The sequence below is a fragment of the Lissotriton vulgaris genome, chromosome 11 (genome assembly GCF_964263255.1).
Source record: "Lissotriton vulgaris chromosome 11, aLisVul1.2, whole genome shotgun sequence".
Taxonomy (NCBI): Eukaryota; Metazoa; Chordata; class Amphibia; order Caudata; family Salamandridae; genus Lissotriton; species Lissotriton vulgaris.
In genome coordinates this window covers 462,464,782-462,476,920 of record NC_141699.1, presented here as the reverse complement: position 1 = coordinate 462,476,920, position 12,139 = coordinate 462,464,782, and the positions used below count along the sequence as shown (strand labels likewise).

General features: G+C 43.8%; 1 protein-coding gene across 2 annotated transcripts in view; it reads left to right on the top strand.

Moving 5' to 3' along the window:
• Positions 1 to 12,139, top strand: part of DPYSL2 (dihydropyrimidinase like 2) — a 366,898-nt gene that overhangs the window by 343,726 nt on the left and 11,033 nt on the right. For both annotated transcript variants that reach the window (XM_086943522.1, XM_086943523.1), the window contains exons 10-13: positions 2,846 to 2,987; positions 3,607 to 3,777; positions 9,853 to 10,032; positions 10,959 to 11,124. In XM_086943522.1, coding sequence (XP_086799648.1) covers positions 2,846 to 2,987; positions 3,607 to 3,777; positions 9,853 to 10,032; positions 10,959 to 11,124 — 659 coding nt within the window. The remainder of the gene's footprint in view (positions 1 to 2,845; positions 2,988 to 3,606; positions 3,778 to 9,852; positions 10,033 to 10,958; positions 11,125 to 12,139) is intronic.

The window sequence follows — 12,139 nt, the reverse complement described above, 5'->3', positions numbered from 1 at the left end:
ATTTTATAGAGTGCTTTCCTAAATTAGACACTTAATTTCCACCTGTTGTGAGAAAAGTGCTCATTCTTTCGATATTCACAAGAGCTTGGAAATGCATTGGACACATGTTTCTTGGGACGAAACATACATGTATGGTTCAGACCTATGTGCGTATAAATAAGTGTATCAATATGTTCATTTCTCACAGCAGGTGTGTAGGAAATTGAGTAAAAACAGATGCAGTTGAAAATTGTAAGTATCTTACAATTTACATAGCGCTATGTATTTTACAAGAATGTCTTACGAGGTTGTTTATATTCCCACCGGAATATGAATACAATGTATGTGAATTCTAAACTTTGTAATTAACTTGACTCATGAGTATGTGTACATTGTGCATGTGGAAATGTACAAATGTAAGTCCATACCTCTGTGAATTGGCCGATATGTAGATGGTAGATTGTCATTACAGTTAATTTTCAAAATACATTTTAAATAATTTATGTCCTGTACAATACATGTACATTCATATACACACTCACACATACCTACATTTTTGGTTCGTATAAGGTCCAATACAGTGAGCAATACTCAACATTCCTGTTCTTATACTGTTCGATCTTTTTTTAATGAACCCATGCCAATGCAGGTTTTCAGTTCATAATCCAACCAATTACACCACCTTCTTCAGGATAGTCTCTGATAATTCAAATTACGAATTGTGGATGCATTGCAGGCATTCACAAGAGCCTTGCTACAAAAATAGGTATAATGACATAGATACTGTATAGCTGTTATACTGCAAAAAATATCCGCATATGTGGATCGATATATTAATCTTTAGCCTCTTCCTTGAGCAGTGGATGTCAGCGATCCTCGTCATCAGATACCAATTTATATTTGATATATTATGGTCCGCTAAGAAGTCTCTCTCTAAACGGAAAGCATTGCCAGTACACTGGGGGTCTCATTAAGCACTAGCTGGATTTGGATGGGGGGATACCAAGAGGCTGTAATTTTAGATTTTGCCTGGTATCCCTATATCTAAATCTGGGTATTACCAGTTATAGTCCCTGGAATTTGGAATAACTGTGCCGTCCAAAGAATAACAACTGAAAATCCCGGTTTTCCATGACTTGGGGGGATATTCTGCTGATCACTTCCACCTTCTATCAGTAGTTAATGTCAGCGGGGATTTGTACTGGTCCAATGAGTGACGGAGGGGGACCGAGGACATGGCAGACCATGCCGTGACCGGAGAGAACATTGTGTGCTTCCCCAATGGACCTGTAGAGGGGTGCATGGTTGTGCGGGTCTATGCCTCTGGCTGCGCCCCTGACCGCTGCTCTGTGGTTTTACTGGATACAGACCTGCACTTGGTAAAACTGGGTCTGATGTTTCTGACCTCATAATTCAGGGTCCACAAACACCACATAACTCCTAGTATGGCAGAGTATACTCGTAATAGCCGCCTAGATGAATAACATAAACATTTAAATTGCATTCCATTGTGGTTTATGAAGAAGCACTGCTCTATGCAGACTGTGGCACTGCTTTTGGAAGCTCTGTTCTGTAAAGTATGATCTTTCATAACTTCGATTGGTCCCACATGGAAAATGCCTACATTAGGCAGTTTGGAAAACAGCTGCATTGAACCCTGTGCCACTCTATCATGGCTGAATTAGCCCTAAAACAAAAGCGTGTGTGAACAGGGACTGATTTAGCTGTCTCTTTGGCTTGCGAGTTCTAGTTTCTTATTATCTCTCAAACAGGAATTAGTACTGTTCTTAACCCGGCTGTGCGTGCTGCATGGCACAAAGCAAGGCGTATTTCGTTTATTACAGCTGGACTGTTGTTGGCCCAAACATCAGCTAACACAAGTAATGTTTTCTTAAAGTCCAGCCTTTAAAATAGTTGCCTGTTTGGGTATGAATCCATTTTTGTTATCTACCAGCGTTGCACCAGTTACAGTGTCTAAATTGAATGATTGCTTTGTGCATAGCCATGTTCATAATTGTATCATTTTAATGTCATTGCATACAGAAAAGCATTGAATTGGGTTAATTGTTTTGATTTATGTAGTCGCATGTATGTACACTTGCTCTTCTACTAGCACCTTCTGCAAATGTCTGTATAAACTTGTTTAGGCTTGTTTTAGCTTGCACTCTTTCCCATCGATGTGTCTCAAACAGTGGATTTCTCCTAAATCTGTTTAGTTGTTAGTTTTATTTTATTCTCACCTAACCATTCCTTTCCTCTTAGCCTAAGTGGCTGATAGCAAAGGTCAAATCGATCATATACTCTGTAGGTGCTTTGTCCCTATAGTTGGGCTTCAACTTAAGGTAGAAAGAATATCTAGGACACCACGTTTGGTGCTCAGTGAAGACAAGAAGGCTGCCATTGATTATGTGTGCCCCCCCCTCTCCTCTTTGGATATTTGTCTTCTGGCTCAAGCACTATTTAAGGGGCCAGAGAAGTGTATTAATATAGACACAGATGTTTCTGTGAGTTTTTCGCTTTGCTGCGTCCTTTAAAGTAACCTACTTACTGATAATTATTGCATTTGTGTCTGCTCTCAGCATTAGGTTGTTCCTTCAAGGCTTATTGTGGAAATGGGCTACACACAACTCAAGCACCGTTTATAGTGTTGTAACTTTGTACTGGCTTGTCTTTTGGGCTTGAAGGCGGTCTATTCCCTCCGAGGCTGACTGACCAACTTACAATATGGCAGAAGCAATTGATATATGATTATTTCATTCCTAGTGGCAGCCAGCACAAATAGTGATGCAATGGCTTCTTATGTTCTTTGTATCCCAATTATACTCTCACAGCTAATGCAGCAGTTGCGCTTGTCTTTGCTTTTCAGTGGAGATCTCCAGGTGACGGGCAGTGCACACTGCACCTACAACACTTCCCAAAAAGCTGTGGGCAAGGACAACTTCACTTTGATTCCTGCTGGCACCAATGGAACGGAAGAGCGGATGTCCATCATCTGGGACAAGTCAGTGGTAAGGATGTTTTACCTGATTCCAACCCTGAGATAAGGTAAAGCCTTGTGTTGTAAAGTGTCTTAATGTGGAAGTTTTAATGGGTTGTGCTACATGAGGTTTAATTTTAAGTGGGGTGTTCTACGATTAAATGTGCTATTTATTAAATGTACCCACTCATTCCGGCGTAGATACCCTCTTCAACCCTTTTAAGCTAACTGATATTTCATGAATGTATTTTTTGTATTTATGGTTTGCTTACAACTTTATTAACATCTGCTCTTACTGATCGAACCTTTCTGCAGGGTATGGCACCTTTTTGCCATAATTCATTCAAGGGACAGATTACCATTGTGCTGGTATATTGTTCCCAGATAGGCTTGTCATGTAATCCTTTGGACTGTAAAAAAAAAAGTCCATTGGTCTGTGACATGGATTTTAGCCTATCTTTCTCATTTGAGGTGTTGGGTCTTCCATTGAGATCTGCTATAATGTAGTATGTGGCACCCAGAATCTATTTACTGTTGGGTTTTGCAGAAAAGGATGCCATTTCATATGGGTTACATACAACGTGTAGCCTTTCTGAGCCTATGGTCTGACTAAATAAGAATGATGTCTCTTTACTTCTGCTCTTTGATAGGTGACTGGTAAGATGGATGAAAACCAGTTTGTAGCTGTTACCAGCACGACTGCTGCAAAGATCTTCAACCTCTACCCACGGAAAGGCCGCATTGCTGTGGGCTCTGATGCAGACCTCGTTATTTGGGACCCTGACAGCATGAAGACCATTTCTGCCAAAACTCACAACAGCGTAAGTTGGTTTTGTGACTAAAAAGCACAATTGGTATCTAGTTACTAGCCGTTATTTATGCCTACAAGGTGATTTCATGAATTCTATGTAGGCCTATGTGTCTGATATGTAAAAATAACCAAACTGTTTTCAACAATAATGTGTAATGGCAATTCAATGGTGTTACTTTTACATGCTTTTGAACTTGTTGGGATGAATTGTGCCTAAACCATTTGAACCATAGGGGTAAACCAATTGATCCATGGTGGTAATATTTGTTTTTGCAGCATGAATCTCTTCTAATGAATACTTCTAATGAAGAGAAACTCCTCTAGGTGACAACTAGATACGAAAAGTTGAAACCGCTGTCCTGCACTGATAGGTGGCATCTCGATCCAGTCCCAAGCAGATACGACGTCACAGAGTCTTTTTTGTCGCCACCCCAGTGCACTTATGTCCGTTCCTATTTTTCTGCACCCTTCAATTTGAATCTGGAGTTACTGTCCTGAACACATTTCTTACCAAATTATATTTTGCAATGTTTTTTAATCCTTGCCTATTGTGCCACCAGCAGGTGTATCTTTCTCACGGTATGCCTCCTGAATATCGAACTTGGCGTTTTGGTGGTACATAACATGGAGGACAAAATATATAGGAAAAAATATCAACAGGTATGTCTAGATTTTCGATACCTAATGCCACATCTATGTACATCCCCTGTACATATATCTTCAGAGTATATAGATGTGGAGTTAGGAATAGTAAATCTATGTTTCCCTATATGCACTTACCTATCGATATTTTGTGCATTGATATTCTGACCTCGGTATTCTTATACCACAATATTTGTCGGTGTAGATTTTCTGTAGTACAATTGTTCAGTCCTGCACATCATGTGCCTGAGGCCCAAACACACCTACAGGTCTTATGAGTAGTGTGGCCATATGCAAGATAATACTATCTGAAAGAAACAGGTTAGTGTTAGATTCCTTACCTTAGAATATCCCCAGGCGTGAGACAGGATCCGGAAAGTTTTGCGTAGCAGTACCCCTGCGCATCGGTAGGCGTCATCTACGGCTCCGTGTCAGTCGTCTGCGTCGTGGTCGCGGGGATGACCTCGTCGGAGTACTTAGACGCCGCCCTCGCGCTCTGATGTCAGGTCTTCTTTTTACGCGCCAGTAAGCGCAGATCCAGGAAGAGCAGTACTCCTTAGTCACTTTTTGACTAACTTTTTTTGATCTGTTTTGAATCTTCTCGAGTCATTTATCGACCCTGGTGCCGATAGGGATGCCCGGGTTCAAACTCTGCGACAACTGTAACCACTAATATTGGTTACCGACCCCCACCGTCTGTACCTTTATTGCCTCGGGACGACCATGATGACAAGTCGTGCTCCGACTGCCGGGCATTGGCGTTGAAAGCTAGGCGGGGGCGGTCCCGTAAGCGACTCGAGATCCGGCAGTCGGCCCTGCGATGCTCGAGGTCCCAGTCCAGGAGGAGGTCGAGGGACCGGTCGCGGGGCCAAAGTTGAAAAAAGCGATATCACTTTTCTGACTTTCCCCCTCCCCCCCCCCCTCTCTCTGATGCTCGCGCGACCATCTCCACACGCGCCACTCCCTGGGCTGAACGCGACACCAGAGGAGATCAGCGCCTTCCTCACAGCTAGGAGGTCGCGCTTCCCTCCGTTGGGTCCCGTCGAGGTGTCTTCGGGCCCTGTGGACCCATATGGGAGCCCGGGCGGGCTGGGTGCTTCGGCCCGGCGCCGTCGGCGACTTCGGACCCGATGCCGCAGGGCTCCTCCGGATCCAGGCCGGTCGACCTCACAACCATTCCGCCGACATCGTCACTAAGGGTGTCGCCCCCAGCGCCGTCTTCGGGCGACGTCCCTGGTCCGGCACCGTCTTCGATGCTGATAGGTGAGCCTTTCACCAACGATCCTGCTCCATCATTTCTTCCTGACCTCCAGGAGATGGATGACGAGGGGTATTGGGAGGGGTCTGAAGACCCTCTGGCACTGCAGTGTCAGTTAAGTCAGGACTGGGCGGATGAACTTGGGGATGCCAGTGGTCTGGACACTTCGCCCGACACTGGTTTCGTCTCCTCTCCTACCGTGGCCACGGAGGAGGTGGCTGCGTACAGTGTAGTGTTGACTCGGGCAGCCAAGGCCTTGGCTCTTGAGCTTCCAGCCGCGACCGTGAGGACTAACCTCACTGAGGTCCTCAAACCGCAGGCAAGCTCCCAGAAGCCTCTCCTGCAGTTCAACAAGGCCCTCACTGAAGTTCTTTTGGGCACCAGGTCCAAGCCCTCCACAGGCATCCATGTGGATAGGAACATGGCCCGACGCCACCGCCCGGCTCCGGGCGACCCCAGTTTCTTGTCCGTCCACCCCACCCCTGAGAGCCTGGTGATCCAGGCCTTAACTTCCCAGACTGCATTCCCGACCGCTCCTCCGGATCGGGAATCCAAAAGGTATGACCAGTTCGGTAAGAAACTGTTCTCCTGATTAAGTTTGGTGTTGCGGTCTGTCAACACCGCCTGCCTTTTGGGCCGTTATTCCCATTCTCTGTGGGATACGGTTGCCGAAGTGCTGCCGCAGTGCCCGGCAGAGGTCCAGGCAAAGCTAACCCAAGCCCTCGCAGAGGGAAGGGACGCAGCACGATACTCCATTTGGTGCGGTTTGGATACCACGGACTCGCTAGGCAGGGCGATTGCAATGACGGTGGCAGTTCGCCGCCACGCCTGGTTGAGGCCCACCAACTTTTCGGGCGATGTCCAACCATTCCTTATGGACATGCCCTTTGATGGCCGTCTCCTTTTTTGGCGACAAGGCGGATAGTGCGCTGGAACGTTTAGACGACTCCAGGGCTACGGCCATCGAGCGCGTTCCTGGGCGAGGCGTAGGATGTGGTTGCTATTCCCACTACTTTTTGGTACCCAATAAGGGCAAAGGGGGCCGACGCCCTATCTTGGATCTAAGGAGCGTCATAGGCTTCCTCCGGAAGGAGAAGTTCAAGATGCAGACTTTGGCTCAGGTCCTAGCTGCCCTGGACCAAGAAGACTGGATGGCAGCGTTGGACTTGCAGGACGCGTATTTCCACATCCCCGTCCTACCGGCGTTACCTGCGGTTCACGGTAGGCCACTAGCACTTTCAAGTGCTCCACTTTGGCCTTACCAGCGCCTCACGGGTGTTCACGAAGGTGATGGCGGTGGTCGCAGCTCATCTGCGCAGATTAGGAGATTCAGTCTTTCCCTATGTCGACGATTTGTTGTTGAAGGCGGGCTCGCCCCAAACAGTCGTCTCCCACCTCCAGACTACAGCCGACCTCCTGCACTCACTGGGGTTCTGCATCAACGTGCCGAAGTCACACCTGTGTCTCTCTCAGAAGTTCCTCTTCATCGGAGCGGTTCTGGACTCAGCGCAGTTTCAGGTTTATCCCCCCCAAACAGCGGGTTTGGGATATTCAGGCTGTGATTCCGGTCTTTCAGCCTTTATCCCGAGGTTTTGCGACTCGCTATTTGGAAGGTGCGTTCCCTTCAAATTAGTGAGTCTCAAAACAATGTACTAATGTTTTGCAACCGCAATTGCGGTCGCAGAACACTCCCAATTACCACCTACTTGAAGTAGGTGGTAATGCATGTGCCCCCAGGGACCACTGCCTGCACTTGAAAAATTAAACTAAAACGTTACATTTTTTTTCTTTAATGCATCCTGTTTTCCTTTAAGGAAAACTGGCTGCATTTAAAAAAATTAATTAAAAAAAAGCGGCTTTATTAAAAAGCAGTCCCTGACATTGTGGTCTGCTGAGACCAGCAGGCCACCATCCCTGGGAGGGATGGCATTCACAATGTGCTCACAAATTGCGAGAGGCTCATTAATATTAATAAGCCTCACAATTTGCGACCCCATTGGGAATCGCAAAACAGTGTAAACACACTGTTGTACATTTCATTTAGCACCTCGCAACTTGCGACTCACAATGTGTCGCAAATTGCGAGGCTCTAAATGAAAGGGTTGTACTTCTGGCCCTTAATCAGTTATACTAAATATTTGTGGAACAAGAATTGAGTTTTGTTGCCTGTGCGCATGTCTAAAATCTCAATTACCTAATAAGTTGCTTATTTGCATGGAGGCCAGCGCAGCACCAGATTACACCATTTAACTAGAAAAATTAAAAGTGTCAGTTCTATTCAACTGTTGAATACACCCAGCAGGCTTGTCTGATGCTAAAAAGCCAAGTGGCGTAAGAAGCATAGCTAAGAAACCCTCACAAGAGGCGTGACCATTGCAACTAAAGATGCATCCAAATCAAGTGACGTAGAATCCTGTGCTTGATAAACACTGGGCAAAGAATACCCGAAATCAGCAGGCAATTTTTTTTTTAACCGTTCATATGTCACCAGGAATTTGGGCATAAGATATCAAATGCTTGTCAAGGTAAACTTATTAGTAATCAGCCATAACCTGGTTATTTGAATGGAATAAAATAGTATCATCTGTCCTGGAAAGCCACTGGTAAACAATAGTGTCCAGAGTGTTACGCTGTGGTGTAACTTGCAGACTGGTACCGTTGGTTTTGTTTCGGCTTGCAAAAGGCAGAATTAAAAGACTCGGAGCTCCTTGTTCAGTGCCCTTTTTTGGCTTTTTCAGGGCTGAACCGTGGCAGACACTGGCTCGCACAGTGCATTTTTTGTCAGCAGTTACTAACATTGCCCATATAATAGAGATGTAGTTTGATTGGTGATCCCTCCATCCCCCATGTTGTTGTCTGTGGAGTCTCTACATTTGACATATATTTGTAGAACCCTTTACAGTTAGTCATACTTTTCAAAAATTGTTGGCCACACTATCTTGAGAGGATATATTGTTGGTGCAGGAGCATAAAGACTGAACTAGTCATAGTAAGGTCTAACCAAGACTGTTATCACTGCTTTTCACTCTTAACACCCAAATGCATGCAGTAAGAAACCATTCAAGAGTTTTTCAGAAAAACACGATGTCCGCATCGTTTGCTTCTGCCAGTGCTGTATGTCCACAAATAAATTTCACTTGATCCTGCTGTAAATGAATTAAGTGTCAGGGGAAGGTTCTCAAAATGAGAAAATACAGGTCCATGTTTTTTCAGACTTCTCTTTTACTTTTTAAATATGTTGCACAACATCCCATCGGTTCATTGTCAGTGATCCAAGACTTAAAGTTTGCCCCTACTTCACACCCTGCCTCATATTTGCACTAGCCAGCTCTGAGTTAGGGTAGGAGGTTCTGGCCATAACCAAGGTGCAGTTTTAATTTTTACATTGCAACTGTGTTGTGTGGTTGCCAAGTCTGTGTTTTTGCAAAATTGCAGACCATGTGACTGCGGAACACTTTAGTACATTAAGCCCTATATTTGAAGTTAGATAACAGGTACTCTGTTTTCTGATTTACAGATTTCAGAGCCCTTTTCTAAAGAGGTTTCCCCCCACTGGCCACACCTAATGAATAGTGGGGAGTTTAAAACTGTTCTAAAGTGTAGGAATCCACTTACTAAATCAGAGTCCTAAAGAGTAAGGTGAAGTACCGTGACATCCCACTCCTTATTATTCCTAACAGTGAAGACGTTGTGCTGGAAGGCACCCAAAGTATGACTGTGCTTTGCAATTCTGAGTGTGAGTTTATAACTTAATCGATAAATATGATTTCACTTGCTGTATTTTGACTAGGAGTGTGTGAAATTTTAAAGGAGGGTTTACCAACATCCTGAAGTGTTTACAAGAACCCTCTGAAAATGTTCAAATTAACTAAGTTGGTAGGTTTTTTAAATACCGATGGAAAGTGTGTAATATAAAGCTTTGCGGGAGAATAATACACTCAAAACGTACTTTTCTGTGAGTGAATTTGCCCTAAAACATTTTTGCTTCAAAATTCTCTGCAAAACCGTTTTTTTCTGAGAAATTCCAACTGATGTGCTGCATTGGCAGAAGCCTAAATCGTCTCAATTTTGTGAAATTGTGAAGTACACCTACTTCCCAATACCTCGCCTGCAGAATTAAACTTTTGTATATCCTTACTTTTGACTTGACTTGAATGTAACATCTGATAATCTCTTCTGTCCTAGTCGGTAGAGTACAATATCTTTGAAGGCCTGGAATGTCGCGGCTGTCCACTGGTAGTGATCAGCCAAGGGAAGATCGTACTGGAGGATGGAAACCTTCATGTGACAGAGGGCTCTGGACGGTACATCCCCAAGAAACCATTCCCAGACTTTGTTTACAAGCGCATCAAGGCCAGGAGCAGGGTAGGTGTTTTTCTCCTTGCACTTTTGCATTTTCTTCTGAGTGACTCCCACTACTTACAGTTAGCCAAAGTGAACATTACTATCTGCCTGTTACTTTTGTGTGTGTTTTTGCATTGTGTGCCTGGCATTTTTGTGTGTACTCCTCGGTTAATCCACAATGGAATTTACACAGAACCGCAAATTAGAATACTGAGGGAATCATCCACAAACAAAAATTAAATGGTGAGTGTTTGTTGGTGCCAAATTGGTAATGTTTCAGCCATCAGACTCTTTGAGAATATCTATTTTCAGCTCATAATCTGTCCCAAACACCCTCTTCGCACTATTGGCTTGATGAATAACTCTCTAATAATTTGTGAGCAAATATTAATTAATGGGAGCGTGTTGAAGTTCACGGTTTACTGGCTGAAAAAAAAATGCACATTTATTGTGCCATTTTCTACCAAATTTGTATTCTATCTGTTACACCAGTATGTCCTGTTAATTTAAAATGTGTTTTTCCTGCTGTCTAATTGAGGGCACATTTTTTTAGTCCTAGTGTCTGTACCATTTGCTTCATGCTTAACCCTGTAAGCATTCTTTTACTTGTGTTTGCTGTAGTCTTAGTCTCCTGTAACATCCTTGATCCACTTTTGGTTACTTGTATGGTAAAATGTTCAGTCTCTACTCCCTGTTGGATAGTAGTGTGACACACTCCCCCAATTGATTTGAGTATCAAAGTATCAATGTCTGTTTCAATTTAAACAAGACCTTCCCTTTAGAAGGTTCAATGCTGGTCTTCGTACATCCCAGTAAGAGCCCTTGACATTGTTTACTTTACCTCGCACCTCTGAAAAAATGTGGTACACAAATTCCCAGGGGGGAGGTCTTTACTAATTGTGTCCATAGCTACAGTTGTTTGAATGTGAAATACTCCTGTCTTCCAGCTTGCTGAGCTGAGGGGTGTCCCACGTGGTCTCTATGATGGCCCTGTTTGTGAAGTATCAGTGACACCAAAAGCGGTAACTCCTGCAACCTCTGCTAAGACCTCTCCTGCTAAACAGCCAGCACAGCCTGTCCGGAACCTCCATCAGTCAGGATTCAGCTTGTCTGGTGCGTATTACTTACATGATGTTTGTACATTTATAGTCGCCATAAGCATACTAAATGATAGATATTAGAAGACATGCCAAAGGTTGCCACAAATGATTTACCTGTGTTTTTCATGTTATTTTCTGTCCATCTCCACTGTATGGTCTTCATATTCAAAGAATCTGTTAATTGTTGACTGTTTTTTTTTACCGGATATGTAAAAAAAACATGAAAACAAAATGAAGGAATTCACTTGACTTGAGGCGTGTGCAGGAAGGGAATAGAAAGGTTGTACCACAATGGGAAGAAGAAGACATTGAATTTTATTTCCACAGAATGTTATCAAGAATTCGTAGTGATATCCACATAGTTTGAATAGATTTAATGGCAAGTTAACTTGGAAATTAGAAAATGTGGAGGTAGCGATTGCCAAAATGTACAAACTGATTTGGGAAGTCTGTGTTAAACAGGCCACTAACCAATGTTTAGAGCATCGAGTCAAGTCTCACACTATTAATTTGTGACCTGGTGGCAGGTGTTCTGTAAATTTACCCCACATGTTCTTAGCTTCACTCAGATGGGAATGTTTGTAACTTATTTCATGATCTTGAATTAGGTGTGCATCTTGTAGATTGAAAACGTAAAGGTGGGGGTATTCTAAACTTTTAAAATTGCCCCAATCAACCTCCCCAAATAAATCATGCAGACCGCTTACTTGCTTTCAGAACAGTGAATGATGCACCTAATGTACTTGGAAGAGGTCCCTATACATGCCCTTCATTAGTCAAAGTGGTCCACAGACTTCTTTGAGGACCGTGTCAGACCTTTGCCTGCACCATCGAAAAGGCTCCTTTGTCAGCTCAATGCAAGCAGTAGAGTGGAAAGCTCTACACTAACAAATGGGTTGAAGGAAGGGGTTGGTACTAGGACATTTAAGGGAAGTTTAATGGCAGCAGATATCTACTTTTTGACTGCATATCCAGGCTATCCAAGCACATGCAAACTTGTACACCTTGCTGCCCACTAGCAATACAAT